The sequence below is a fragment of the Maylandia zebra genome, linkage group LG18, assembly GCF_041146795.1.
Source record: "Maylandia zebra isolate NMK-2024a linkage group LG18, Mzebra_GT3a, whole genome shotgun sequence".
NCBI classification, from domain to species: domain Eukaryota; kingdom Metazoa; phylum Chordata; class Actinopteri; order Cichliformes; family Cichlidae; genus Maylandia; species Maylandia zebra.
The window spans coordinates 19,616,736-19,644,097 of record NC_135184.1 but is presented as its reverse complement, the minus strand read 5'-3'; the positions used below and the strand labels follow the sequence as shown (position 1 = coordinate 19,644,097).

At 39.5% G+C, this 27,362-nt stretch overlaps 5 protein-coding genes across 7 annotated transcripts; 1 reads left to right on the top strand and 4 right to left on the bottom strand.

Annotated features, from left to right (window-relative positions):
- Positions 1–478: 478 nt before the first annotated feature.
- LOC101473179 (uncharacterized) lies at positions 479–2,491 on the bottom strand. 2 transcript variants are annotated; one of them, XM_004542641.6, is made up of 4 exons: positions 2,145–2,491; positions 1,906–2,046; positions 1,708–1,826; positions 479–1,468 (listed from the first exon to the last, which is right to left on the bottom strand). In XM_004542641.6, the coding sequence occupies exons 1-4, from the start codon at positions 2,413–2,415 to the stop codon at positions 611–613; spliced, it is 1,389 nt and encodes a 462-aa protein (XP_004542698.2). In that variant the 5' UTR covers positions 2,416–2,491; the 3' UTR covers positions 479–610. The 2 variants fall into 2 exon arrangements, with proteins under 2 accessions (XP_004542698.2, XP_004542699.2); XM_004542642.6 differs by having other exon boundaries at positions 1,906–2,043; positions 2,145–2,490.
- Positions 2,492–5,257: 2,766 nt separating this feature from the next.
- On the bottom strand, positions 5,258–7,269 carry LOC101473652 (uncharacterized). Its single transcript, XM_004542643.4, has 4 exons — positions 6,884–7,269; positions 6,583–6,723; positions 6,386–6,504; positions 5,258–6,085 (listed from the first exon to the last, which is right to left on the bottom strand). Exons 1-4 carry the CDS (start codon positions 7,152–7,154, stop codon positions 5,276–5,278), a joined length of 1,341 nt encoding a protein of 446 aa, XP_004542700.1. The 5' UTR covers positions 7,155–7,269; the 3' UTR covers positions 5,258–5,275.
- Positions 7,270–9,014: 1,745 nt separating this feature from the next.
- Positions 9,015–12,093, top strand: LOC101474262 (glutamate-rich protein 6). The gene is made up of 9 exons (XM_012916678.4): positions 9,015–9,045; positions 9,200–9,286; positions 9,379–9,569; positions 9,692–9,756; positions 9,900–10,066; positions 10,614–10,696; positions 10,848–11,006; positions 11,235–11,448; positions 11,755–12,093. Exons 3-9 carry the CDS (start codon positions 9,493–9,495, stop codon positions 12,007–12,009), a joined length of 1,020 nt encoding a protein of 339 aa, XP_012772132.1. The 5' UTR covers positions 9,015–9,045; positions 9,200–9,286; positions 9,379–9,492; the 3' UTR covers positions 12,010–12,093.
- Positions 12,094–12,624: 531 nt separating this feature from the next.
- Positions 12,625–19,536, bottom strand: selenot1a (selenoprotein T, 1a). The gene is made up of 6 exons (XM_004542644.5): positions 19,345–19,536; positions 18,445–18,555; positions 15,136–15,262; positions 13,567–13,654; positions 13,264–13,430; positions 12,625–13,149 (listed from the first exon to the last, which is right to left on the bottom strand). The coding sequence occupies exons 1-5, from the start codon at positions 19,476–19,478 to the stop codon at positions 13,306–13,308; spliced, it is 585 nt and encodes a 194-aa protein (XP_004542701.2). The 5' UTR covers positions 19,479–19,536; the 3' UTR covers positions 12,625–13,149; positions 13,264–13,305.
- Positions 19,537–20,608: 1,072 nt separating this feature from the next.
- kif2c (kinesin family member 2C) lies at positions 20,609–26,984 on the bottom strand. Of its 2 annotated transcripts, XM_014412260.4 has the most exons (23): positions 26,873–26,984; positions 26,611–26,691; positions 26,421–26,509; positions 26,231–26,332; positions 25,646–25,694; positions 25,530–25,565; positions 24,659–24,805; positions 24,250–24,372; positions 24,035–24,132; positions 23,816–23,911; positions 23,656–23,710; positions 23,374–23,536; positions 23,110–23,200; positions 22,914–22,977; positions 22,746–22,837; positions 22,498–22,640; positions 22,144–22,357; positions 21,928–22,038; positions 21,774–21,841; positions 21,586–21,664; positions 21,424–21,504; positions 21,223–21,316; positions 20,609–20,794 (listed from the first exon to the last, which is right to left on the bottom strand). In XM_014412260.4, the coding sequence occupies exons 2-23, from the start codon at positions 26,669–26,671 to the stop codon at positions 20,733–20,735; spliced, it is 2,118 nt and encodes a 705-aa protein (XP_014267746.2). In that variant the 5' UTR covers positions 26,672–26,691; positions 26,873–26,984; the 3' UTR covers positions 20,609–20,732. The 2 variants fall into 2 exon arrangements, with proteins under 2 accessions (XP_014267746.2, XP_014267748.2); XM_014412262.4 differs by lacking the exon at positions 25,530–25,565.
- Positions 26,985–27,362: the final 378 nt, after the last annotated feature.

Here is a 27,362-nt window from a genome sequence, read left to right as displayed (position 1 = left end):
CGAAGTGCGTACACACAGTCACGGAGTGCCCAAGGGGGAAGAGCACTGTAAAAATATATAGGAGCAGACAGAATAGGGTCTGTATGTGCAGTGGGTGAATGGGATTTATGCACCAACTTTTTTTTTTTGCAAAGACAAGAAAAAAAAAAAAAAAAGTGTTCCATAAACAAGAACTAAAGGTAGCCCTCTAGAGACTTTGATTCATTGTCTTAGTATAAGCTCTAACAAGTATTGACGGGGCTTGCTATGAATAGGTCAAACGTTTGAACAATAATTCAGTTTGGCGTTTTAGAAAGGGGTGTACCATGACAACCAACATGCTTAGGACTGTGCATTTCACCATCATTAAATGACCAGTCCTTTTCACATGAATGAAGAGTGTAGTCTTTTGTAGTGGGGGGGAAGAAAAAAAAAAATAATAAAAAAAACAAAACAAAAAAAAAAAACAAAAAACACACACCAAACACATGAGAACAAGTTCACAGTAGAAAAATCTTTAATTTTCATCATCATGCTCCGCGAGAACACAAGATTTTCTTAGAACAATTCAACCATTACCAAATTCACACCAACAAGAAACCCTTAGCACTGACAGCTCTGCTTAATTCAGTCAGGGACCTCCTTGACCTCTGTACTGAGGAAACCTGGAAGCAATTTGCAAAGGGAAGCCTGAATGTGTTTGGAATCTAGATTTAAAACCTGCTTTGGCCATGTACTTCTGGTCATCGGGGAGTTTCTTAGCCTTGTATACAACATATGGCTCAAAGGGGAGCTTGTCAAATGGAACATATGGTGCTATAGGGGCTGCAGAGGTTTCTGGGCTGACAGGGCTTGGGTAACTCAGTTTCACAGGGGAAGCTGGGTAACTTGGCATAGCAACTGGGGTAAATTGAGACCAAGTAGGTTGCTTTGGCAAATTTGGTCTTTGTTGGTATGAAGGCTTTCCAAAGAAATATTCAGTCTCCGGGTTGTAGTAGTAAACCTGAGTTTTGTCAGGGATCATTTGCAACTGTTGGACTGGTGGAAGGTAGTGCATATTAGGAAAATGTGCAGGGTAATAGGCAGGGCTCTTGGAAGGAATTTTGTTGCCACTAGGTCTAACAGCCGTAGGTGGTGCCACAGTGGTTGTAGCTGGTGGCACAGTGGTCTTCACTGGGAGAAAGGAGGAGTAGTAGTAGGGGTAATAAAAGTTATATGGGTAGTACAGAGGGTATGAATATCCAGGTGGCTTTGTGTGAGGGCGAGTGGTAGTTGGGTTAGTTTTAGCACCTGGTGCCATCATATGCATGTAATAGTTATACCAGTAGGAATTATATAGATTAGGATAATAGGGCTGTTTTGCTTGTCGTCTTGAGCGATGGAAGTGCCATGGCCTGAGAGAGAAAGGAAATTTCCTGGACTGTTGAACTGGGCAGATGAATTCAACTGCCATCCCCCGCCAATTCATTGGCAACACATATCTTCCATTCTGAAACAAAGAAACCAAACATGTTTTGGCCTGGGTTTGTTTTTTTGGCAAATTTAGCATCAAGCAGTTATACCAACTCTAAGTTTGAAGAGATCTTTTTCAAAACTACCAAAAGAAAATATAGAATTCATCAATTAGTGCAGATATGAAAACCACATTCCATCAAGTCCAGGTCCTTTTAAAAGAAAAAGAAAAAAAAAAAAAAAAAAAAAAAAAAAAAAAAAAAAAAAGCAGCATACCTCTGTTAGCACACTGCAGGCATTATATGGGACATTTAAAACTAGTCCCAGTGCGTTCTGCTGCATTGAGAAACCACAGCTTTCAGGCACATGCTTCAGTGGTAAGGGTTGTGCATTTTCTGAGAGAAGGAGAAAACATGCCAGTATTCAATGACAGTTTTTAAAAACCGTTTTGCATACTTATAATATTTTTTCTACCTATGTGCAGTTGTAGATCAGCAGCACCAGGCCCCATGGCCTTCAGCTTCATCTTGTTATCACTACAGTGTAGTGAAGAGTTTAATTGCCTCCATGCTGCTTCATTAGCAGTGTCATTCTTCAGCTTTGATCTACTCTCTGCTTTAGGAAGAAAGATATCCCAACACAAAGTTAACTGCAACAACCTTTGCCTCAAGTGTACCGAGCATATCAAATTAGCAGAAACAGCCAAGTGTTACCTGTGATGCTTGACTGATGCAAGTCAACTTGCAGCAACGCATGTCCTGTGGCAGCTGCAGAAGAAGCAGGTCCTGACTGGGATTTAAGCCTTTTTCCATTAAAGAGAATGCTTCCCTTTCTTCCATCTTTCACTGCAGTCTCACTAGATCCCTCATGTTTAACTTTTTTGCCCAGCACTTGCAAGTTTAAACAAAGGGCTAAAGAGCACAGGAGTAATGTGACTGCCACAGTTTGACATGCTCTACATCTCCCACTTCTATCACCTCCCATAGTGGTGACACAGTGCAGATGGAAAGCACTTCACAGCGATGCAGAACAACTAAATCACAGCTTCTGATGCTGTCTGCAATTTGTCACCAGCTAATCAACACAGTTACAGTTTGCACCTGTGGCCTCATTAAGAGCCTTTGGCAGCTGACTCTAGTGTTGTCCTGGGATAAGTAGAACATTTTTTATGGAGCATGAAATGCGTGGAATTCTATAGTCTTCATAACTCATGAGTTTGCAGACAAGATTATCCTATTTAGATATACTGTAGACAAGTGTAGGCTCTGTCTCTTGTTAAACTAATTTTGGTTAAAGTAAAATTATTCTCCTTTGGAACATAAGTGAATTGAATAAAGAAAAATTCAAATAAGTCTAGGTAGGTTATTCCAATGAGCTTAAGAAACTCTTCTTTGACTCGATTAATAATCAAATAAAAGTTCTCAGTTTCAAGAATTACAGTAGTAAACACCATCTAACCGTAGCTTGAACACTGAATGACTGAGCAGAGAAGAGTTTTATAAGATCCTGTAAAAGAAAAAGAACTGAAAAAAAAATTGAAATGCAGCAGTTGTGTAGTATTTGCTTCACCATTTAGTTACATCTTTACACCATATATGCATTTGTCAGAATGCATGCAGAAGTATGAAACCAGAAGTACAAACTAGTAATTTCATCATGGTGCCACTTTATAAATGCCTACCCAATAAAATGCTGCAATAAAGCAGAAAAAAACACTTTGTAGCAAATAACCAAACCACAAATGTGATTTAAAAAATTCATACAAAAATTGACATCTCATAATATGTGTTGTTTTTAATCAATTGCAGGTTAACAAGTTAAAAGAAAAATGAAATCACTTTGTAATTTGCATTACTAACATTAATATCTGAATAAACCTGTATGTGCAAAGTGTGCCGTTAAAATATGTCTGTGAAGGTTCTCAGTCATCTAGATCATCATAGTCAAAGGAGCTTGCAAAGAAAAGCGTCTGGACTTCTTTAAGTTACTTGAAGACGTTTCACCTCTCATCCGAGAAGCTTCTTCAGTTCTAAGGTCAAATGGTGGGGAGTCCCAGATTTAAACCTAGTGGGAGTATCCCCCCACAGAGGGACAAAAGGACCCCCTGATGATCCTCTAATCGCCTGAGCCAAGGTGTGAAACTGGGTGTGGGTCCCAATCAGCCGGAGTTTCGGGTGAGCTCATTGTGAAACCTGGCCCCACCTTATCATGCGAATTCCTGAGGTCAGATGGCCCAGGATGTGAGTGGGCGTTAAGGCGTCTGGGGAGGGAACTCAAAACTGGATTATGGATTATAGACAGTTGGTGTCGTAAACCACCGCCTCTGTTCAAAGATGGTCGCTGACAGTGGACATAGATGGTTTCTTTCACTCCTCTTTCAAACCATCTGTCCTGTGAACAATGTGAACATTGGCATCCTCGAAAGAGTGTCCTTTGTCCTTAAGATGCAGATGGACTGCTGAGTCTTGTCCTGTGGAGGTGGCTCTTCTGTGTTGTGCCATGCGCTTGTGAAGTGGCTGTTTGGTCTCTCCAATGTAGAGGTCTGGGCAGCAAGGAATGCCCAAACCTCTTTAATGTGCCGTTAAAACGCTTGTTTGCAGAGCTTGGCAAACTATTACAAACAGCTAACTGAAAGAAAGGATGGGCTCAAACAACTCCAAGAAAAAAAGAATAAATCCAATGTGTGGCCTAAGGTGGTGGTTATGGTAAATGGACTGGTTTAGTGTATTTCAACGCTACTTGAGCACTTTATACAATATGCCTCATTCACACCCGCCCATTCGAGCAGTTTTTATTCTAAGCTTTGCAACATTGCACTCCAATGGATGCAAGGTACTTATAATGGAATATTTGGCATGCAGACTGGAGCAGCCAGGGACTGAACTACCAACTTCTGAATTGTCGGATGACCACCTTTGCCTCCTAAGCAACAGTCACCCTGGTTATTTCTGATTATCTGTATTTACAAATTGTGTTAGTTTGTTTTTTCATTTTTATTAAAAGGAACAAAATGAAGAGTGTAAAGAGAAAACTGGGAGGGTGGGGCAAAATAGAAATTGTCAAAAATGAGTCAATATTTTTTTATTGATTAATTGAATCTTTATTTTGAACATGTTGAAAAAGTACAACAACATAGAATTAAACAGAGACAAAGCAAAACAAAAGGAAAACGAGCAACCACAACTACAAATAACTTTCATGTTCAAAAAGGAGCAGGAAGAAGCATAAGCTTATTTAATCCCACCCCCTTTCCACTATCTAGTAATCAATAGACTGCAGAAATACCTCCTTGCAATTACATTATATGTCACATGTATTTTTTAAGAGAGCGAGAGAGAGACAAGCAACAAGCTGTTTTTTTCTGACTTGTTTTTTTCCCCCGGTGCCATTTGAGTAAAACGGATCTCTTGAAGGACCCAGCATGCCAGGTAAAGGACCTGGTGTACAACTGTACATGATTAAGTCCTGTAAAGATAGTCCATTTGCTGCTTTGACTAAGTTGGAACAGCATAACAGAACATTGCTTTTTATTAGTAAAAAGCAAGCTTAACAGTTCAGGCTACATAAGCCCAGCATAGTGCAATAAAATAGTGACTTTCCAACATTACATATCCACCCGACCCCCCTTTGTTTGGTGGGTGGTTGCAGACAACAGGGACATTAATCATTTAAATTTGAGCCCCCAACATCCAAATATCATCAAGTCTGCTTATTAATTCCAATCACCTTTGCACTAAATGCTCATAACATTTATGATTCTTGAGTTTGAATCTGTGGTGCTGATTGAGTTGAGCTGTTGAACAAAGAATTTCAAACCAAGAACTGGTGTTATTTAAAGCCTTTATTATATTTTCGTCAAACTATGACGAAAGGGCATTAACTGAACTTGTTGATGGAAGTGTGGAAAATTGTGCGACTGAGCTTGAGGCAGCAGAGTGTCTGTGCTTCCGCTTTCCAAGTCTGGATTAGGATTGCTTGGATATTGAGGAACAAATTGAGGGAAAGGCACAACATATTGAGGGAGTACGGTGTCCGAGCTTCCAGTAGCAGCCGCCAAATCTGCATTAGGGTTGTTCGGATATTGTGGAAGAGGGACAAACTGAGGGAAGAGAGGATACTGGGAGAGGAAATGCACATTGGGTGGACGCTGCAGTGAGTGGGGATAAGCGTCAGCGTTAGTTGTGGTTTCAGTATCTGCTGGCACAGGTAGTGGAAAGGGCAAAAGAAAAGGTGGACCAACTGGTTTGTAACCAGGTAAGAGAAACTCTGGAGGAATGAAGGATTCTGGCTTTGCAGTGGTGGTTGGGGCTGCTCTTGTGGCTGGAAGTGGGGGATAAAAGTAAGGATAGAGGGGGGGAAAGGGTGGAGGGTATTGCTGGAATGGGGGCATTTCTGACTGCTTAATGGGTTCTGCAGGATCCGATACGGGAACTGAAGGATATGGATAGTGCATTTGTTGTGGAAAGAAAAAGGGTTGAGGAACATGGGCATACAATTGGTCTGGATTTTTGCTAGTGTAGGGCATCTGGGAGTTTGATGCGGGGTCCTGAGGGGTTTGAGAGGCAGTCGTCATAAGAGCTGGTGCTGCAGGTTTGGAACACCAAAGGGAGATTGGAATACCCTGCCACCGCATTGGAAGCACATAACTGCCACCCTTTAAAACAAGAAGGAATATCAGGACTTGCGTGTTACCAGTCAAGGAGTTAAAGTTATTTACCCCCTTTTAAAAGAGCCATAATTGTTAGAGATCACAATATTAAGTGTTTATGTTTAGCCAAGAGACCGTTCCAAACCCATGACTAGCAAATTAAAGCCTCGGCCATCTAAGGAAGATTTTGCATAATTTTAATTTACTTTTGATAATTAAAAAAAATAATCCTAAAACTAGCCAATTTTAACAGCAGGCTGCCAATTATTCAAATATAGCATAAGACTTAATTTCAGTTAAAATTACCTCTTGAACCACACTGCAGCCATCATAGGGAACCTGCATAACAAGTGACCGTAAGTTTCTCTGCATGTTGTAGCCACAGTTGGGAGGGACCTGGCTCAGAGGTACTGGCGGTGCATTTGCTATGGGAAAAAAAGTTTACATGACGATGCAACCAAATGGACACTTTACAAAAAAAAGAAAGAGCCCTGCTTGCTTACCTTGGTCCACTGCTAGCTCTGACACTCCTCTTCCCGCTACCCTGAACTTCATCCGATCCCCACCGCACAGCAGCAAAGGTACCATGCGCCTCCATGCTGCTTCTCTGGAACTGGTGTCATACGTTTGGCCTTTTGACCAGCCTGACGTGGGGGGAAAAAAAAAAAAAAAATCAAGAAGAGCAAGTTTTGCAATTATGCACAGAGGCATAGAGCTTTTAAATAAAAATGCAAGTACATCTCCAAATAAGCACGCTTTTCCTGCAGCCAGTGTCCTTACATAAACTGTGGACCTGAAGCTTACCTATAAAATCTGCTTGATAGGATTCCTCCACGGATGAGTTTGTAGAGGCTTTCCCATATTTAACCTCTGACTCAAGGCCTGAGCCTTTCCCGACAGATTTTCCGAATACGACTTTCCCCTTTCGTGCACCTAACGCATCGGCCTCTTTGCGCCCTCCTCGCCTCTCTGTTTTCGTTAGTCGGTAACAGTCTATTGCTTGCACTAAATGGCACATCAGAATAACAGCTACAGCACAACAAACGGAGGCACGTCTCCCTTTTTCTCTACGCATCGTTTAGCTGTGCGTGTCTCCTAGAAATGTTAAGAGCTGGAAGGCGAGACTTCGCCATGGCTATTTGTGCGGCAGCAAACAAGCCAGGTGCTGCCACAGCGAATCAGAAGCCGCTGCGGGGACATCAACGGATTCTCTAATTACCTGCACTATATGCACCTGAGTAATGTCTAGTTAACATTTTATTCTTAACGGGCTTTGTGTGTGTGTGTGTGTGTGTGTGTGTGTGTGTGTGTGTGTGTGTGTGTGAGTGAGTGAGTGAGTGAGAGAGGGAGAGAGAGAGAGAGTTTAATTAAGACACACAGTAATAATTTATGAGGTAAACTAAAAAAAAATAAATGCACAACCGCTGTCCCATCTAAAAATAGTATTGCATGTGTTCAGAAACCTCTGCTACTCATAAATGGAAGGCGCAAAAACAATTTCGGTCACGGAAGCGAGTTTCAGCTGCAGTTTCCAAGCTGACCAATGAAAACTGGGGATCAACCTCTTACGTGCTTAGAAAATATCGAGAATTTGAACATCTACGATGCCATGGCAACCACCAAAGCTCCACCTGCTGGTGAAGCTGCAGAAAGGCTGTTAAATGAACCACTGAGGTGGGATTATTCCCTGCCTCCAAATCCTTTGCAAACACTAGATTACCATATTTACACATTACAATAATTGTGGAAAGGTTTTGGCTTTTTTAAAATCCGGGGTCTTACCATAGATTTTACTGTTTATTAGAAATTTATGTCAGAACGCTTATGAATGTTAGCATAACCAGTCAGACAGCAACACAGATGAGGTCTGCTGTTATGTTTACACATTGCCATACAGCTATTTCATCTCCATGGTTACTAACAACACCGGCTAGTCTAAAGAATCGCTCAATACTTGACTACCACTGCGGCAAGTACGTGGTGTTTTATTGTCGTGCTGTCTTCAGCTTATCTTCATATCTTCATAGACTATGTATAGAGGTGTTTGTTTTCACCAACTGTCAGCTTTATCTGTCTTTTTTCCCTCCTTAAATGATGACTGCTTTTATATATGTAAAAAATATATTAGACGTATTATACTTGGGTGTGTATGTGCTAGGAATAAGTTTTGATTCCTGGTAGCACATGAGACTGCTCATTGAGCTGAGGATGGATTGTTTTATCTTGGGATAAAGACACTAAACACAGTCAAGACAAAAAGATGAAGTCCAGCTTTTCCTGCAAGTCTGTTCAAAGTACTAAAATATCTCCTACATGTACATTGACTGGTCACTTTATTAGATTGGTGGATCTTCTTTTGGCTTCAAAACTGCCTTGACTCTTCTTGGCACAGAGACAACAAGGTGCTGGAATCATTCCTCGGATAATTTGGTCCATGTTGATATGATAGCATCACACAGTTGCTGCAGATTTGTCAGCTGAATCCCTGATTGCACCACATCCCAAAGGCCCTCTACTGGACTAAATCACCCTTTATAACCATTCTATTGTTCAGTTTGAACTTCAGCAGGTTATCTTGACCACATCCACATTGGCTGGTTAGATGTAAGCGGTTGAACAGGAATACCTAATGAAGTGGCCAGTGAGTGTATATTTATAAATACATACCAACACTGTTAACAGTTCTCTTATTCAGACTTCTGTGTTTCATTAAATGGCACTGCTACATTAGCTCGTGATCTACTCCATGTTCCAGACGACCATATAAGACCTTGATTGGTTTCACATGGTCATATAATAATCTTGATATTATTATATGGATTAATATCTCACTCTTTCTAAAATCATTGAATGTTTCCTTTTATTTGTCATTTTTTCTCTTTGTCTGGTAAGAGGATGCGATGCAGTTGCCCAAAACCTGTCAGTGACCCACCCACCTATTGTATCAGAGCTGCGGGAGTTCTGAGGTACAATCGTGAGTCTGACAATCACAGGATGAATTTAACAACTTTTCCCCAAAGGGTAATAATAAATTAAAAGTCAAATATCTCCTTACTTTTTAAGGAAGGAAGCAAGGTGTTACAGATAATGTTACTCTGATAAAAAAAAAATGTTATTCAGTCCCAGACAGAATACCCAGCACAATGTGAGTACTGTGGGGAAAAGGCTCATCCTCTACTTGTTCTAACATGGGTACATAATCCTGAGGTGAGGCAGATTGTAAATGGTCAAGTCAAAATCCCTAAATTCACCTATTGTACTACATGACCTCCTTACCCCCTCCTCTGTGTCCATCACAGACCCACTTCTGTTGTGCTCAGCGGCAGCAGCTATGTCAAATCCTGGTGAAGCAGAGACTTTTGTTTGAGGAGCGATCTAACCTAACCTTTGGTAATCTAACTTCAAAAGACCAGATGGAAATTCTGTATCACAAATCCAGAGAGAGTGAAGCTTACCACAAGTTTATGAAAGGCTTTCTGAGAAAACCTAGGTACACTTTTGTATGATTTTGCATGAAAATGCCTGTAAACAGAATGAAAGTAGGAACAGAAATATGACTCAAATAATGTGCAAAATTAATATGAGTAGCACTTATTTTGTATTTTTTCATAGAATACAATCAAGAGAATCTACAATCTATGGTGGTTACCCAGTTAATCTGCTTGCAGGGAAGACCTGTGAGTAGTTAGCAACATTCACACTGGAAGCCTGAAACTTTTGCATACAGTCATAATAAACAGACAGACAGACAGACAGGTAACTGCATCTTGATTTTATAAAGCTCTGTGAAACTAACGCAGTCTATTTTGCTATTGTTTAGCTTTCTCTGCACCAGGGGTCTTCAGGTTAAGACTCTCACATGCTCCAGGAAAGGGGACAACGTATTGCAGTAGCACAAGTGAAAAATGCTTAAAAATGGAAGAGGAGGAGGTGTTGCTCCCTTTTTATGATTGGAAACCAGTTCAGTTTGGCATATGTAATCATCAGGTAACATGCAAATTAATATTACTTCTATTTTTCATGACCCACAGAGCTTGTTTTGTCTTATTATATTGTAAATATATGACGTTTTTCCAACACAGAGGTTTCATTTATGTTTGAATAGAGGCCTCAGACAGCTGCATTACACACTAATACAATGCCCCCATGTGGTCACACTGTGTCTACATAATACATTGAACCCAAAACCTTCACAAATGCAAGACTTTATTATTACGCTAAATAGTATTATTATTTATAAAGAGAAACTACTCAGTTTTAGTATCGTAAACTAGTAAAGCTGGGTAAAAAGGCCAAAAGACAATCAAAATGACCCTGCAGAGGCTGACGAGTTTAGACATTGAAAGAGAACTTGAATGTAGAGGTAAATTTGCAATAAAGCAACCCTCCCACTTCTTTCAAACTCCACACTATTAGGTTATAAGAATAATAATTGTTTTTTAAAAATAATTTTTCAAAAGTCCATGTTATTGTGTGCAAAATAGAATTTCTAGACATGATAATTTCTTCTTTTGAACTTTATCTGTATTCACAGGTGGGGTCTGGAGTTTTACAGAAATTTTATTCCAGTGGCATCACATTCCTTACCATGTTCCCTGGTGGCTCTGCTCAGGTCTTGTATCCTCTCAGATTTGATCAGATTGATCATGAGACTTTGCGGAAGTGATTTAAAAATGCACAATTTAAACATTAAAGAAATCCAGTGAATTCCAGTTGAATTGAATATCCTCTATAGTCAGTGTTCCTGTCCTTACCAGCTTGGTTACAGTTATCCCTCTGGCCTCTTGGCTGTACTTATCGTCGTCACTGAACACAATGGAAGAGTTTGTATAGTGTATGACGACGTCAGTGCCCCTAATCAACAAATCAGAGCTATATTCCAGTCTGATGGCAGAGCGACATGCTATCACACCAATGGAAACATATGGTAGATAGCATTTTTTTTTTTTTAATATTTACCATTTATTAAATATTGCCTCTTTAAATTATATTATTAGCCCTATAGTTGTTGTCATAGAGGTTGCTGTCAAAAAATGTTTTTGTCTATGGGGTGTAAATGTGATATTTAAAATTTGCACAGGTGAGCATAAATACATAATGGCAATGAGCTACAGTCCATTTATATGCATGTATTTTTTCTGTACTCGCATTGCAGGCTGTCCTTGAACATGTCTGGTGGCCGATGCTTAAACAATGCAGGCAATGTAACTTGTAAGTGGAGCTGGGGTACTCCCACACCCCTGCAGCCCATCTTTCTGTCCCTCAACAAAACTGTTGGAGTTCGAGTCCTGGGGAACAAACAAGTGTTTGTTTCCTTCTTGGCAGGCAGGCAACAGGCTAAGTTCAGTGTGGGTACCTGCTGCGCTCAGGTAAGACTGAAGCACTGTGCAACTAGTCTGCACATTGTGAACTGGCTATTTTATAGAATTAAACATATGACAAAACATAAGGGCTAAAATGGAAAAACAAAAATTGGAAAATATGTTCATTTTGAGTATGACACTGGAATAAGTCTAAAAGTTTGGATATGGGTATGCATTACTACCAGTTTTCTGATGTCTTTCTTTATGAAAGCAAATATTTTAACATTTAACTACACAGAGGGTTTAAATGATTTGCAAAATGACTGTAACAAATGCTAAAGTGCTTCATTAACGTGAAAAATCTTTGATTAGGGTGAATACGTGCATACTTCAGGTTCATCGCTCTCTAAAGACGAGCTGCTGGCATTGGCAGCCAAAATCAGGATCCACGCAGCAATTCAGCATCTTCACCAGTACCTGACGACGCCCTTACATCCCCAAAAACTTAAGACTACACCAGCCCATCACTTACAGGTTACTGCTCAAAGGCTCCTGAAAGTCAGTGATGATGTAATGATGAATGACAGTGACAAAGCCTTCATCCTCAAGTGCCTTCAGGATTGTTGATGTATATGTAATATTGGAACATGATGACAGTGACTGGAAAAAAAAAAAAAAAAAAAAAGCAAAGCTGGAAAAACATTTTGCATGTCTCATTTTTTTGACTTTAGTTACCAGAAAACGAAAGGAAAAAAAAAACAAAAAACAACAAAAAAAAACAACCATTTTATGTACTAGCACCTGAGTGCCAGCATGTCGATATATAGAGATAATCCTTATAGCATGCTTGGCTGAATCAGTATTTTCTCATTTTTAAGGCCAGACTTACCTTTATTTTAAATTCAATTTAAATGGAGCCCAGTTTCACAAAGAGAATATCAAGTAAAGGTATTATACAATTAACCCAATAAATGACTTTCATTACTCCTTGTCTAAATAAAGTCATCTGTTGCACATTAACCACTTTATTTCTTTTAGGCTGGTCTTGTAGTTGTTTTTTTTTGTTTTTTAATTTCTCCTCTCTTTTGCCTTGTAATATAAAATCAGTGTAGAGCTTCCCAAAGATTAGATAATCAGGTTGTTACTCCAGATATTTCATACCATTGCATAGTATACCCACAGTAAATTATAAGCCTGATGACAACAGATGCGTTAGTATGTCAACTCAACACCACACCGCAGTTTCAGAGTTAAATAGTTAACAATATGTTTTATTAATCTTCTTAGTTTCCTCCAAGGTTTGTAAATATAAAAATTCAGAAATCATACCAACAGGTTCCCAATGTTATTTTCACAACAGTGATGACAGACTTTTAAGTGCTGCAAATTTCTACACGGTAAACTACTTGATAAACAAATTTCTACATTTGGCTCAGTGGTACAAATGACACATAGTTTCTTTTTTTCCCCACAGAGATCAAATTATATTCAAATAGTTAAAGACTACAAGAACCAATGTTAACTCTCTCCTTATGGGCTCACTAATATCACCTGGATGAACTCTGTAGTAGTATGAATAGTACAAGAAAATGACAAAATGGCCAGCACTGTTGCCATGGATCCCACTCTGGCGTCAGGGGCGGGTCATCTCTAAGGGGCGCAGTGAAGAGTGATGGGGACATCCAGTCTGTGCTAGCAGTGTTCCTGCCTTCAGCGCAGACGTTCATAAACATCACCTCACAGCCCAGTGAGAAACCCACCTCAGACCTAGAAGGGCAGAGAAAGGAGCAGGCCAAATTAAAAAGCATAAACCTTCACTTTAGTAGAAGTGACTCCAAAACAAACAAACAAAAAAAGTCTTTGTCACACGACTGTACTTACATGGATGGGCTTTTAGCTTCAGCTAGGAATTGAACAGTAAGGTTATGAATGGTGGTGGTGCCTTGCGTTCATGTGAACGTTCATCTTCATTTCATTATCCAGGATTTGCACAAGCTGCTGCATGGAGGGCAGGTGACCTGACTCCAATTTGGACCACACTGGTACATCTATAAAAGAATATTTTCATTTTAATTTGTGGGCTAGATTTTGTTCCATCATCTCAAGTTTATGAATGTTATTGCAAGAAAAATGAAATAAAGTCAAATCCACTGGGCACTAAGTACGTGCTAGAATAACACTCACCATTTAATGTGATTTCAAACGCTCCTGTTGACATTAACTGGTTTTCAATCATGTTGCTGAGGAAGAACACCATCATGCAGGCATAAATCTGATGGAGAGGAAAGATTTCTTTTATTTAAACAGAGTCTGCAATGTTCAGTGAGCAGAAATTAGAACAAAAACCCCACAGGATAAAAGTGTAGTAACAGGTTAGCATGTAGCTGCTTTAAAATATGACGTTCATGCCATCCGTTAGTGTAGCGGTCCCCAACCTTTTTTTGCGCCACGGACCGGTTTATGCCCGACAATATTTTCACGGACCGGCCTTTAAGGTGTCGCGGATAACTACAACAAAATAAAACTAGTACCGGTACCGAAAAAAAAAAGAAGATTTATTCATAACACACGTGAAAACATCCAGGAAAACCGAGTTAATGATAAAAACGATAACAAAATGACGCTGAAAACCGATAAAAATCCTGAAAACCATACATTTCACACCTGAGCCTCAACTCTCGCGGCCCGGTACCAAACGACTCACGGACCGGCACCGGTCCGAGGGTTGGGGACCGCTGCGTTAGTGCAATTCAGTAGTCACTCTCAGTGGAGTAACACTTGCCAATATGTTAACATTGTGAAGTATATGGCTATTTCTCAAAATAAATACATTTTAAATCCAAGTAACATATGGGCTCCTGCAGTTATGCCGTTAAGACTTTACTGCAGGTCTAAGTTTTGTTTTATTTGTTACCCGTCTGCAGTTCGCATGACAGGGACTGACAGAGTTGTGCATGCCTGTTTTTGACGCACACTCTTGAGCAGCTCTCCCCATATTGGCTGATGAGATTACAGTGCAGTAGGATTACACAACAACAAATGACAGGGCCTGGCACAGTCATTAAAACCAGATTTCTGCTCTCAAGCCAGCTGATTTAGTGATAGCAGTCTAGATTCATGTTAAATATCATGCGAAAGGATTCCATGCATATACCAAAAGCAGCTTTAAAATCAAACACATACTCAGTGGAAGAAAAACTTAAGATAGTCTTTGTTATCAAACATATGTGGCTTAGAAGCAATTTTAAAAGAACAAATTCACTAGCAAAACCAGCCCAAACCAAAATGAATAAGTCTTTATTGTGTATTTAAAGGCAAGAGTTGCTGTTATGCGCTTGGGTTTCAATGGCACAAAAATAGTTTTTAATCTTTTTCAGCCTTCTGTTAAAATGCAAGAACGACCATTATTGCAGGAAGGCTTTTGGGATTTGCCAGGTCTCTAACCCTGGGGATAACAAATCCAAGCCAAACAATACTTAACAAAACAACCAGAAGCCACCAAATGAAGAGCTAATGAAATCCTGCGGGTTTTAGTTGTACTTGGCAGCCTGTAAGTAAACGGAAACTAGAGCCCACCTTTCTTCATTTCTACATGCTACCCACGCCTGTGCTATCTGCAATAACTTGCCAAAACAACGTGCAGCTCCATCTACTGAAAAGCCGGAGTCTGCCGTCTAACACGCTGTTACACATAAAAACACTACAGTAAAAACGTTCCCATAAGGACACAGTTTTGATTCCAGGAAACCTTACCTTATTTCCTTGGCCCCATTCCCACATTCCGGGGGCTTGCATACCAAAGAGAGCGAATGGGTCCCTGCCGATGATAATCAGCCCAATCACCAGCAGTTTGAAAACAGACAGGAAGGAAGCAACGTGTCTGTGGAAACAAAACAAAAATATGTTTAGATATGGATTTGAATACAGCTCTTATACGTGATAGCATAAAGCAGACAGAGCTTGTTACTGAAGTAAAATCTCTCCAAAATCTTTAGTTTTACATTGTGAGACATTGAAAACAATGGTTAAAGACTCTGAGGGGGCTTGATACCATCTCCATTTCTTTTGCACAGCTTTTCTCGTGTGTATTCATTAGAAGCCCAGAAAAATACCTAAGAGTCTCAGTAACACCACACCTTAACTACAACACCTGGGACTGCTACACAAATACATCTCACATGTAATACAAATACAATCCAATTCTCCAGGCAATGATTCCTCAAAATGCCACAGACTAATTATTCAGAAACCAAGTTATAGTCCATCTAAAACGGTAAACACAAAGAAACTGTTCCATAGCAGCTAGAATACAATGAGAAAGATTTCATGTGTTATTTATAAGTTCTCTTTTGAACTTTATTATCATAAGTCACAGTGCTGATTGTTGTACAGATGGACTTGTTGGTTTAGCTAAATACCTAATGTTCTGATGCAAGTCTCAATCATCCAGGTAAGTAAATCCCAAAAAGTTGATTCTGTTCATCTGGATGTAGTGTTTTCAGTGGGAGAAACATTTCATCACTCATCCAAGTGACTTCTTCAGTCTCAGCTGACTGCAGGTTTCCCCAACCTTATAAACAGTGCATTGCATTGCATTATAACTGAAACCAGCCCACTGATTGAATAATGGGCTGTTAGGTCAGTTCCTTGATCATTAATATGCTGGTTTTAGTTACTATGCATTTACGCCTGTCATAGTGCCTGGTACTTTTTTTTAGTAAATACTTGACCAGGGGTCTAAGCGATCCGAGCAGGTACTAAAATGTGACATCATCAGACTGCATGCCACCGATTGGCTGGTCAGTAGCATCACTTATCTCGTTCACAAAAATCAAAATCTGGAAATGAGAGAAACTGCTACAAAAACAACGCTGTGTTTCCAGAGTCTAGCGTTCACATCGTGGGATGCTCAGACGTGGTGCTATGACTAGGGATGGGTATTGATAAGATTTTCACGATTTCGATTCCATTTTCGATTCTGTTTAACGATTCGATTCTTTTTAAAAAAAAAAAAAAAAGGAGAACACTAAGGTCGAATAGCTTAGAACTTTTTATATCTTCTCTTTGAACAAGATAAAAATTTAGGAGTAACATGGCCTTACAAACCCAACAGTGACATCTTAAGAGATCCAGCCTACGGCTCTTCAATGGGGTGTCACAGGGTCCCCAGGACATAAAAAAAAAAGTAAAAAAAAAAAAAGTAAAATAATAAAATAAATATTCTTCTGTAGCAATAACAAAGTATAACAAATTATTCTGTAGCAATTACACAAGAATATCCAGTAATGTTCCTGCCTACAATTAAACACATTCACTTACCATCTGCTGTGGCAAATGGGTGCAAGCCTTTTACCACAATCTTAGCCACTGCTCTGTGACATTCGTCTATCCTGGCCTGAAAGGAGATGTTAACGGTAGACTGCAGCGAGAACTGCCAGCATCTGAGCCAGACTGTCTGTCTGTCTCTCTCATCATGATCACCTAAATGCGCAGTAATGGCAGGTTTTGTAATAAGGCAGATCGCGCTAACATAATATGCACTGTTAGTTGATTATTTACCTGCCACATTAACGGGAGAGGACGTGCAAACGTTACCGCTGCTGCTGGGTCCGAAGCGGAATTAAAAACACGACATTCATTTAAGGTTATCGCGTGTTTTGTGAGCTTTTCCATATTCGTAGTGTTTCCTCCCTTAAATGAAATGTCTACTTTGCAAGTATTGCAAGTTGCCCTGTTGTCATCTGTTCTCATAAAGTATAATCAAACTTTTGAGCGTTTGAGCCGCCATGTTTCCTGCCAGGTAAATGACGCTCCGCAACGTGGTGACGTCATTCGGGGCGACTGGAATCGATAAGGGAATCGTTTAAAAAAAATGGCAAACAACTCCAAGGAATTTAAACAGTGGGAACCGGTTCTCAACAAGAACCGGTTTTCGATACCCATCCCTAGCTATGACGACAGTCACGTGTGTTAGGTACCACTGCTTTGTAATAGAAAACCAGTTGATCCAAGTCTAGGTGTGGTAATCCATGGCCAGTAGGTACTAATGGAAAAGGGGCTTAGGTACCAAAGTACTTGGTACTACAACCCAATGGAAAGTCCTTGAAAATGAGTTGAGCCATGGCGAGCTAATCTTAGTAGGTACGAGTGGAAAAGGGCTATAAGAAATATGGGAAGTGGTGGATTTGGTCATTTGGAACAGATTTTTCATTACCCTCCCAAGTTAAGGCTACATTACTATTAACTAATACCTAATAGACCATTACGTATGTCATATAATCCTACACCATAACAAAGCTATACATTTTTAAAAACTGAAGGAAAAAAAAGTGCATGTCCCCACCCACCCATTTACATTTCAGAAGATTTCTGACTTCATTTATGTTGTTTCTTTCTTTTGTTTCTTTTTTTTTTTAAAATCTTTATAGTTTTTAAACTTCTATGTCTGTAGCTTTTTGACCTGTTATATCTTGTGAAACAAATTTATCTGTAATGCTGACCCTGCATTAACTTAAAATGTGACAAATAAAACTAAAACACTAAAATAGTATGACATTCCACTTAATTTACATTTAAATACTTTAGCTGAAACCATCACATCCATGCCTGTACTGTATACACCAAGGAAGGTATGCAACTTCAGCCCCATGGCCTGAAAATTTAAGCAATTAAGGAATGCATCACAGTTGTTTGGATTTCCTGCGGAGAGTACCCATTTAACATCTTTAAAACTTGGGAATGCAAAATGAAGTAAGCTGGAGTAAAATTAGCCCAGTTCATCTAACAATTTATCTATTGCTGACATTTCGATTTGATTTGTAGACATTTTCTTCATTGGAGTGATTTTAGGACACTGGATCAAAACATCTTTAAAAAGGACAGCAGTTTAAGCAGTGTCTACCAAAACTACCAGACACCAATCCATGGCCAGATATGTTCGTGCTTGAGAATTTCACTTCCTTAGACAAATCACGGCTAATCCCAGGGAGCTTTCAGCCCACTTTAATAAGGCTCGACGTAATCCACTTGTAACAAGGCAGGCAATCTTTCGCTCTCGCTTACCGATACATGGGAACAGGAAGATAGTTCTCCCCTTCAATGCGGATGTCTGGGTACCGCTGGTACAAGGCCTGCGTGTACTCCTCAAACACCCGCTTGTATCCTCAGGAAATGCTGTGGGGGGAAACAAGGACACTGCTAGAAAGCCGAGCACAGTCTAAAGTCAAAACAGGACAGGCTAACAAAGGTTACGTTGATGATTTAGCACGAAGATTTGAATTTTAAACTTCTCTGTTGATCATTTACTCAAAAGTTTTATATGTGACTTGGCAGCAGCGCGTTATCATACATGAAAGCTGCATGTTCACCTTTGTGGGCTGTGTTTGCTTTAGTGACTAGCTTATTTACATTGCAAACGTGGCCTTAAAAAAATACTTTCCTCGTACACAAACGTCAAACAAAGTGAGAGTTTTCAGGTTAGCACACCGCCTCCTGGTCAGGTTAATATTTAGAATAGTTAGTGGACTAATTTGCCTAAAATCTCCAAGTCTATCAGCGAAAACAATATGTTAAATTTACCAACAATAACTGCAGACCAGTTATTTTACTGTAATCTGGGGGGAAAAAAATCCTGTCGTCGTAGCGTAACAATGATAACACATTAACATAACCTACACACAGTAGACGGTTTATTAAAGGTTTAACAGCGGAAGTGGAAGCCATGTTTTCCACCAAATGTTTACGAAAAAAGTGCAAAAAATTATCGACTTCCAGAAAATGATTTCAGTAGAGCTTTTGACAACTGTTTATTTATTCAGTTTGAACAACCCGGAGCGTTGTTATTTCCTAACAAACATCCGGTAAATTAACCTCCTATCGGCGAGCGTTTATTTTAGGCCTGCGACACTGTTAGCCGGGGGCTAGCGTGCAATGACTCGCCAGTTTTTTGGCTCATTTGCTTACCAGATTTGAAACCTGAGAAGAGGTCCAGTGGCAAACTGCATCTTCATTTTCTTTATGCCGCTGCTGTCACCAGCCGTGGCACAGCACAGGGAAAACACCCCCAAAACCAGGAGCGAGAACCGTATCCACTTCATGGCTATCCTCTTCGACGGTCTCTTCCTTAACCCGTCGTACGCAGGCAGGTTAATCTGTACATTTCGCTTCTGGTTGGTCCCTCCTTTTCCTCTTCATCCAATCGCAGGTTTTAACTAGTACTGGTTTCATCTTTAGCACCACCTCCCGCTCTGGCAGTTCAACTGATTGACAGAGCCTTTGGGCTAATAAAATATAACAACATGGATCACCCCATCTTAACCTCCTAAGACCCGAACTCTTCTACGGCATGCATTTTTAATTTCTCTTTGATATTTGGGCATATTGGGGCCCAATGAACGTAAAACCAAAGAATTACCACATTTTCTTTACCTTATTTTTAAGAAAAATAAGAGCCCCATATGAGGATATTCGTTTAAAATTTTGATAGAACAGTAGCAGTATATAACCTTGTAAGTGGAAATCAGGCCCCTGTAAAGCAAAATTGAGTATTTTGGTCTAAATAACCCAAAATGTGATGTCCACATATGTGGATGCCAGGTCCTAGGAGGTTAAAGATGGGATATTTCCTTAGTGGGTGTTTTGATAATAGTGTTGCAGCTGATTGGATACCTACTAAGGCCATATGGAGCAACACTTACACTGGCAAAATTCATGGAGTCATTGTGCACCATCATTCCCCCTTTTGAGATCAAAGTCTCATTATAGGATAGGGGCCATCAAAATGTTATATTGATTTTAAGTTAGCCTTCCCTCACAGGGGCCAAGTCAAATAGAAGCAAAATATTCTATAGCAGCTATTTGCTTTTACAAAAAACAAAAACAACAAACAAAAAAACCCCAGAAACCATCAACTTAGTCATTCAATTATTTATAATTATTTATACAGAGCCACATCTGACCAAGAATAAATCAATTCTGTTGAAATTTCAAATCTGAATCATAGTTTTGAAAGAGGTGAACTATGTTCACCTATGATGCAGAAAAGAAATCATACTGCATTCTTAGTGGTGGTATAATTTATTTAATGAGGTGCATAGACAACTTCAATGACCAATTCCATCAAGAATGAGCCCTCCAAAACTTGTCTCGATTTTTTAATGTACATGTATCCAATTCTGCACTAGAAATGAGCTGTCTGCCTAAAATATAAAATCACATATTTAATGAATAGTGTTCAAAAACATTTTATTGAATACACAGAAGTTAATACAATGAAACAAATATAGTAAGAACAAAACACAATTTACTAATAAAACAGCTCGTTACTCAGAAGAGAAGGTTTTCTGCTTGATTTAGTGATTCAGCCTCGCTGATCGCTCCTGATCCACAGCAGACTGCAAAGCCATCACTGTCTCTGTGGATGAAACAAATGAATGTAAAGCACACCAAAGTAAATCCTTTCTTAATCCTTTGTCAGGCTATACATTTAATTTTGACAAAACAAGATGACTGTTTGGCATCTATGCATTTTTCTCCCAATCTCACCCTGAAAATAATGACTAAATACAGCAGGAAAGTGTTTAGAGAGGTCACATTTGGAAACGGTTTTTCTTTCTATAGTAACAAAATTCTTTTTACAAGCCCTAGGTATTGCCCCCTGGTGGCCATTAAAAAGAATAGAATTTTAAGACAGAGTCTACACCTTTATTTAAAACAAAAAAACAAACAAAAGAAAAAAGGCTGGAGCTGTGTTAGAAGGGGTAAAGTTTTGTGTAATGAGCAAGCAGATTTAGTACATTACATTAACAAAACAAATCAAGCAATATTTTGGTTGGTACAAACCCAATAACTTTTTGGAATGATCAACCAGATTGGGGAGTCCTTCCTCGATGTTGTATGAGATTTGGCCCATTTCTTGTACGAGGTCACCTCCCCTCTGAGTAGAAAAAAATAAAAAATAGGCGAAATTACTAATTTAAAAAAATAAAATGACATTGTAACTTGAATCCTGGGAAAAAACATACAAAGTTAGGAAAACTCTACCTTGAGCTCTGAATAAACTTTCTCCTCCAGCTCAGCCACCTGAGATATGGCATCATACACACCGGTATCCAAAACTGATTCCTACATCACAAAAAGAGTGACAAGTTAAATCTGAGAAACTTCCACACAGGTTATAACTGGATTCATGCTGTGCAAGCTTACCTCTTCTGAGGAGCTATTCATTGGCTCCTGTGTCTTAGGTGCTTCACTGGCTTTGGAATTGCCATTAAGTTCCTTCACTCTGCAGAAAATGTTTCAAGCTTCATCATACAATAAGGCGACTGAGAATTCCCATTAGAAAAAAAAAAAACAAGCCCACAGATTCAGAGCTTCATATGCTAAATACATACCTGTCAGCATAGCGCAATGTGTTCATTGTATATTCACATGAGGTCATACCTGGAGACACCATAGCAATCTGTGAAACAAAGAAAAAATTTTATTTGATGTGGATTTCAAAATATCCAATGCTGAGAGGAAGTCAAATTTGGTGTGGTAACATACCATGCAGGTCCTGGACTTCTCTCCAATGAAAGAATCCCTGAGGACTTTGGTCAAAGTGCTCATTCGGAAAGGAATGTGATCACTGTTCTTTCCCAGTGAACGGATACACTCCTACAGGATACAAGAGAGGAAACAACAGCGTTTTGAGTTGCTGTGCATACATATTTAATGGAGAGAAAACAGAGTACTTCTGCCTTTTAATCAGCCATCGCTTACCTTGAGAGCCAGAAGGCTGCGGTTGATCTCGGCAGTCTCAACTAAAGTACTCCGGTCATTGCTGCTGACATCTGTACCACGCTCATTGCCAGCCAAATCGATCAGTGAAAACTTGCCGTGCAGCGTGGTAGCACGGTCATTGCGCCGAAGAACAATTTGAAGGATTGCATGAGAGCGGGATGAGTTGGCATTGGCTGAGGTTTGGCCCGACGTTCTGGAAAAGACAGTGAGATTCTAACTTAGAGTTTGCCTACCTACGGTACACTAATGGGTAATTAATACGTTTTTGTGCCCTTTCAGCCACAAAGAAAAATGCACAAGGAAACATCAAACACATTCTTGATACTAAACTACCTGCATGAACTGCCAATCTGTATCATCTTGATGACCTCCTCTGCTGAGGTCACATAGACCTCTTCGAGGCCGACCACCTGAACCTGTTGTCGTTCATCTTCCAAAACACGCAGCTTGGCCTTCTTATGCAGCAGGTCATACACCTAAATAAAAATAAATAAAGGTCTAGTTTGCTATATGGATTAATTGAACACGTGGATTCAATAGATATCTTCTGAGTGAAGGGTGTTCCCTTCACGTCTTCCTACCTTGCCGTTGTAAATCTCAAAGAAGCTGACGTAGGCAGAGAGATCCAAATTAGCATACCTCCTGTGGTGGAGGTAGGCAAAAACATCCTGGGCTAGAAGTGAATAGACTCAAATTATGACAAAGTCTGTTTTTTGTACAAAATCCAGTTGTTTCATTTAAGGTCCTACCTGCTAATGCGTAGATGCCTTTAGCACTGTTCTGCTGCTTTCCTGTGAAATCACCTCCCATTGTCTTAAAAACAAATAAAGACTTTGAATAAATTCCACATTTGCAAAATTGTGCTTCAACCCCCCCCCCAAAAAAAAAACAAAAAAAAAAACAAAACAAAAAACCCTCAAAATCTTAGATCAAGTGGAGACTTACATGAGTCTTACCACTTCCTGTCTGGCCATAGGCAAAACATGTTGCCATACCACCTTCAAAAATGGACTGGACTAGAGGTTTAGCTGTGAACCTAAAAGGAAAATCAGAATTTTAGTCATCATAACATTAACAGGAAAATTACAGCATGTATAAAAGTATACATCGAGTCTCCATTGTACTGGTTAATGTCCCAGTTGAAAAAGCTAAGTTAGAAAATGTACAATCAGAGCCACTGTTGGCTTAAAGGAAAAATTAGGTAGTTACTTGTAGACAAGTTCATTGGTGGCGGTCTCATCAAAGGAGTAGTCAAAGTGGAAGACTTGATTGTCCAAGTACTTGGTGAGGTCCACCTTGTGTTTTGGCTCATGGACCAGTAACGCACCTTTCCCAGGTACAGACACCACATCAATCTCCTTTTTATTAATCTCTACAATACACAAGAGTATCGGAGTTAGTGTATAAACATGGCAACTGTTTTCTCTCCCTCAATTACTCCTTTATATTCAGATGATAGAATAGAGAATCTACAAATTATTCCTGACCTACCCTGCTTGTTAAAGGGCCGCTTGCGAACACACACACAAATCCTTTGGGGCTCAATCTTAAAAAAAGGCAAGAGATGTGCAGAGAAATGACTGTGCTACAGTTTGCAAAGCTACAATAAAACTTTCTGGATGGAACATTGTAAGTCCATGTTCAAACCTACCGTTTCAGTAGTTGATAAGGGTGTGATTTCCAAAGTCGCTCTGAAATCCTGAATCATCTCAAAGAACTTCTGGTTGGGCCGGGAACCTTCCAGAAACTATAAAGACAAGCAAACAAAAGGTACTGTAACAAAATGAGGAGTAGTTTTGCTCATGTTTAAAACAATTTACATAAAAAAATAATAATAATAATAATAAAAATGGTTGAAGAAATCTTTCACCTTTCCCCTCTTGGTTTGCATATCTGGGGGCTTTACAACACAAGAGAGCCTTTTATTGCCTTTGTTCAACTCCACGGGAGCCACAGATTTCCTCCTGCCTGAAACGTGAAAAACCAAACAAACAATATACACACTGAATATACACACACACACTGAAATAAATAAATAAATGAGATGTTAACACCTAATACCAATAAAATGGTAAGGTTACATACCTTTAACTGTGGATGGAGGAGGCATTTTCTCAGGTTCATCATTTTGCTTTATGGCCTCAGGAACAAAAGGCTGCAAAGTCGCTGGTTGTGTATCATTCTTTTTACGCTGCTGATTCGGAATTACTAGATGACAAAAAAACAAATATAATTCAGATTTAACAGAAGGAAAAGACCAAAATATTTCTTCATACATTTAAAGTACTCAGAAACTTATTCAAATACATTTTAACAGGTACATGATATGACTTTGTACCCTGCAGATAACCAAATGAATATGGCATGGTCACCAACAACAACATGTTGTTAAATGAAACGGATGTGGCTCTGTTATGATTTTTTAAAATGCGTTATGCATTTTAAAAAATCTTTTTGTTTTCTGTTTTAAATGAATAAGTAAATCACAACCAACCAGAGTTTTTGAGGACTGGTGATGGTGGGGGCTCGGGATGTGTGGTTTCTGGGTTAGCTGAAAAGGATTCTATAGCTGAGACTGGTCCTTGAACAGAACCTGGAGCCTGAAACATACACGTCTGCCGAGCCTGGGACCGAGTAGCAACTGAAAGTGACACAAAACCAAGTCAAACTGCTGAAATATGCGTTTATGCAATTCAGACTGATTATTACCAGCATTATTGATCTGGATTAAGACAGCCACTACTGGTATAATGGAGGAGAAGGAGGAGGAGGAGAAGGAGAAGAAGAAAAAAAAAAAAGCTGTATGAGGCTGTGTGGCAAAACACAAGTGACACCAACAGTAAATTCACCACTTATTTTTCTAAAAACAGAACAACCAAATTAGACATCCACAGTGGTAGAAAAGTGTGTTTTAAGTGAATAACAAAGATATGAAAACACTAATGTGCTGGTCATTAAAATGGTTCTAAGTCCTAAAAAAAGGACTTAGAGGCCACTGTACATGCACTGTTTATTCTCCAATGAACTGATCAACCAGTGATAACAATCAGCGGTCCTTTTTATAGCACGATCTTATTTCTCAACAGGCAGAATTTAAGGACGAAGAGACAAAAAAAACAACCCCCCCCCCCCCCAAAACAAACAAAAAAAACCCCAAAAAAAACCCATTGCTGCATATGCATATACAATCACCCAACACCTAAGTGTGTTTGATTTGCATCCCTTGTGCGTTATTATTAATCTAATGTACATCTAAAATCTGGGAGCAGAGGTCAGCTCTTGTGGGACTGTCACTCCTCGCCCTTGCACCCATAACCAAAACAGGACAGATTTGCTTTAACAAAAAACATGCACGCCGTGCCGACCTGACTCTTCAGTTCTTGTGACTGCCGTAGTAGAAGCTTTTGGAAGGAAAGAAGCCATTAGGCAAGAGTACTTAACATTTACACCTGACACACACAGAGAATCAATATTTACATACAGGAGGCAGGTGCAGGAATCCTAGAGGAGCGCAGTCGACCCTCGTATTTCTACAGAATAAAAACAGAAAGAAAACTGTATAATGCTCAGTCCAGTCAGCCACTTAACTCCCTCATAAGAAGCACCGTGTACTTATGTGTAATATAAGTTATTAGAAGATCATTCTGTATGTAGTTACATCAAACAGTATAAAAGCAGGGGGAGATTTTTAAATCCAGATGATGTATTTAAAAATCATCTGGCGTTTATCACTTATAAAACAAACAAAAATGCTCAATTTGAATTAATCCACTGTCTTAAGGTCATCAACGTGTGGAGTAGAGCATTGCTTCAGGTTTGCTCACAGGAAGTGTTCATTTACAACTACAGTTGAGTTCCTTTTGGATTACACCTCATACAGCATAAGGCTTCTACTGAACATTCAAATTCAACTCACATGCACCCTTACCTGAAATAAGGGTCAACTTAATGTCACAGGAGAGGCTACACAAGGAAGCAGGATCATCTAACCTTGCTGTCATCTGGTGACTGACAGCAAGGTTAATGTAATAAATTATGAGAAAAAACAATGTAGGCTAGCACTTACCTTTTCTGGAACACGAGTCGGTGGGTCAGGAGTTGAGCTTGTGATTGAATTTATAGGGTCCAAAACCTCTGGATTGAGTATACATAACTCACTTAGATCAATCTAAAACACAGAAGAAGAAGCAGACTCAGCATATAGGATATGTTAATGTATACTTGGTTGATATCACCTCAGTTACGACATTACTGACCCCCTTTCCACGGCACATGTTCCTCTCATGCCACTCAACCATAACTGTGGACTTGTCAACGGATTTCACGGTGGCCGAATGGACTCGACCTAGTTCACGTACATAAAAAAGCATGCCTGAGTTAAACTCACCGCACACGGGAAGTACAAAAACACATAATACGAACGGATTTAATGCAACATGAGCTCACCATCACTGCGGCTGATCTGGACAGAGAGTCCAACGAGAAGTCGGGACAGACTGTTCTCCATGATAGCGCCTTCTTAAAAAGCTGAAAATAATGAAGGTAACGTTAGCGTATTAAGTATCCAACTCATTCTCTACCAGTTGTGCTGTCGTCGCTGTGAAAATATGCCGCCTTTTCATGGAAACGTAAAGTTTGATAAAACCAAACCGTCAGTTGTTTCCATTTGTTTGTTTTTAGTTTCTTTCAAGATAAAAATCACACTTACCTTTCACCCGTACCAAACTCAACAGCGCCCAGAATTTAAACTGGCGTTATTTCCGAGTATTTAAGAATCTGATTGGTCTTCGTCATTTCATAGAGTCCGGCGTTCTTCTTCTGCGGATTTATAGGTGGTATTTAAATTGATGTTACACTGCCACTCATCGGACAAGTTAGGAAGAACCGCTACAGTTGTGCAAATCTAAGAATTAAAGTTAAAGTTACCAAATACTCGTCACTGATATTTATCCTGAACTCAACTAAATTTTATTTTCTAAACCTTAACTGAAACTGAAAATAAACATGATATAAAATCATTATACAACCAGCAATGGTTTTAGCAATATATTTCTGCATGACTTTATCTGTCTCACATATCAGTTGTAGCCCTTTGATTTACAACATTGTTTTGGTTCATTTCCCCCCCCCCAGGCATTTCTTACACACTTAATCAGTTAATCAGGCTGAGATCTGGACTTTGACTGGGTCATTGCAAC

Coding starts and splice junctions, on each gene's coding strand:
- LOC101473179 (XM_004542641.6), bottom strand. CDS start 2,415: ATGGGAGGTGATAGAAGTGGGAGATGTAGAGCATGTCAAACTGTGGCA. Junction 2,047..2,144: donor GCATCAGTCAAGCATCACAG/GTAACACTTGGC, acceptor TTCTTCCTAAAG/CAGAGAGTAGATCAAAGCTG. Junction 1,827..1,905: donor TGATCTACAACTGCACATAG/GTAGAAAAAATA, acceptor TCCTTCTCTCAG/AAAATGCACAACCCTTACCA.
- LOC101473652 (XM_004542643.4), bottom strand. CDS start 7,154: ATGCGTAGAGAAAAAGGGAGACGTGCCTCCGTTTGTTGTGCTGTAGCT. Junction 6,505..6,582: donor AGAGCTAGCAGTGGACCAAG/GTAAGCAAGCAG, acceptor TTTTTCCCATAG/CAAATGCACCGCCAGTACCT. Junction 6,086..6,385: donor GCTGCAGTGTGGTTCAAGAG/GTAATTTTAACT, acceptor CTTGTTTTAAAG/GGTGGCAGTTATGTGCTTCC.
- LOC101474262 (XM_012916678.4), top strand. CDS start 9,493: ATGGAAATTCTGTATCACAAATCCAGAGAGAGTGAAGCTTACCACAAG. Junction 10,697..10,847: donor GGTGGCTCTGCTCAGGTCTT/GTATCCTCTCAG, acceptor GCTTGGTTACAG/TTATCCCTCTGGCCTCTTGG. Junction 11,007..11,234: donor CACACCAATGGAAACATATG/GTAGATAGCATT, acceptor CTCGCATTGCAG/GCTGTCCTTGAACATGTCTG.
- kif2c (XM_014412260.4), bottom strand. CDS start 26,671: ATGGAGAACAGTCTGTCCCGACTTCTCGTTGGACTCTCTGTCCAGATC. Junction 25,566..25,645: donor GATTCCTGCACCTGCCTCCT/GTATGTAAATAT, acceptor TCCTTCCAAAAG/CTTCTACTACGGCAGTCACA. Junction 24,133..24,249: donor TCCTCCATCCACAGTTAAAG/GTATGTAACCTT, acceptor TTCACGTTTCAG/GCAGGAGGAAATCTGTGGCT.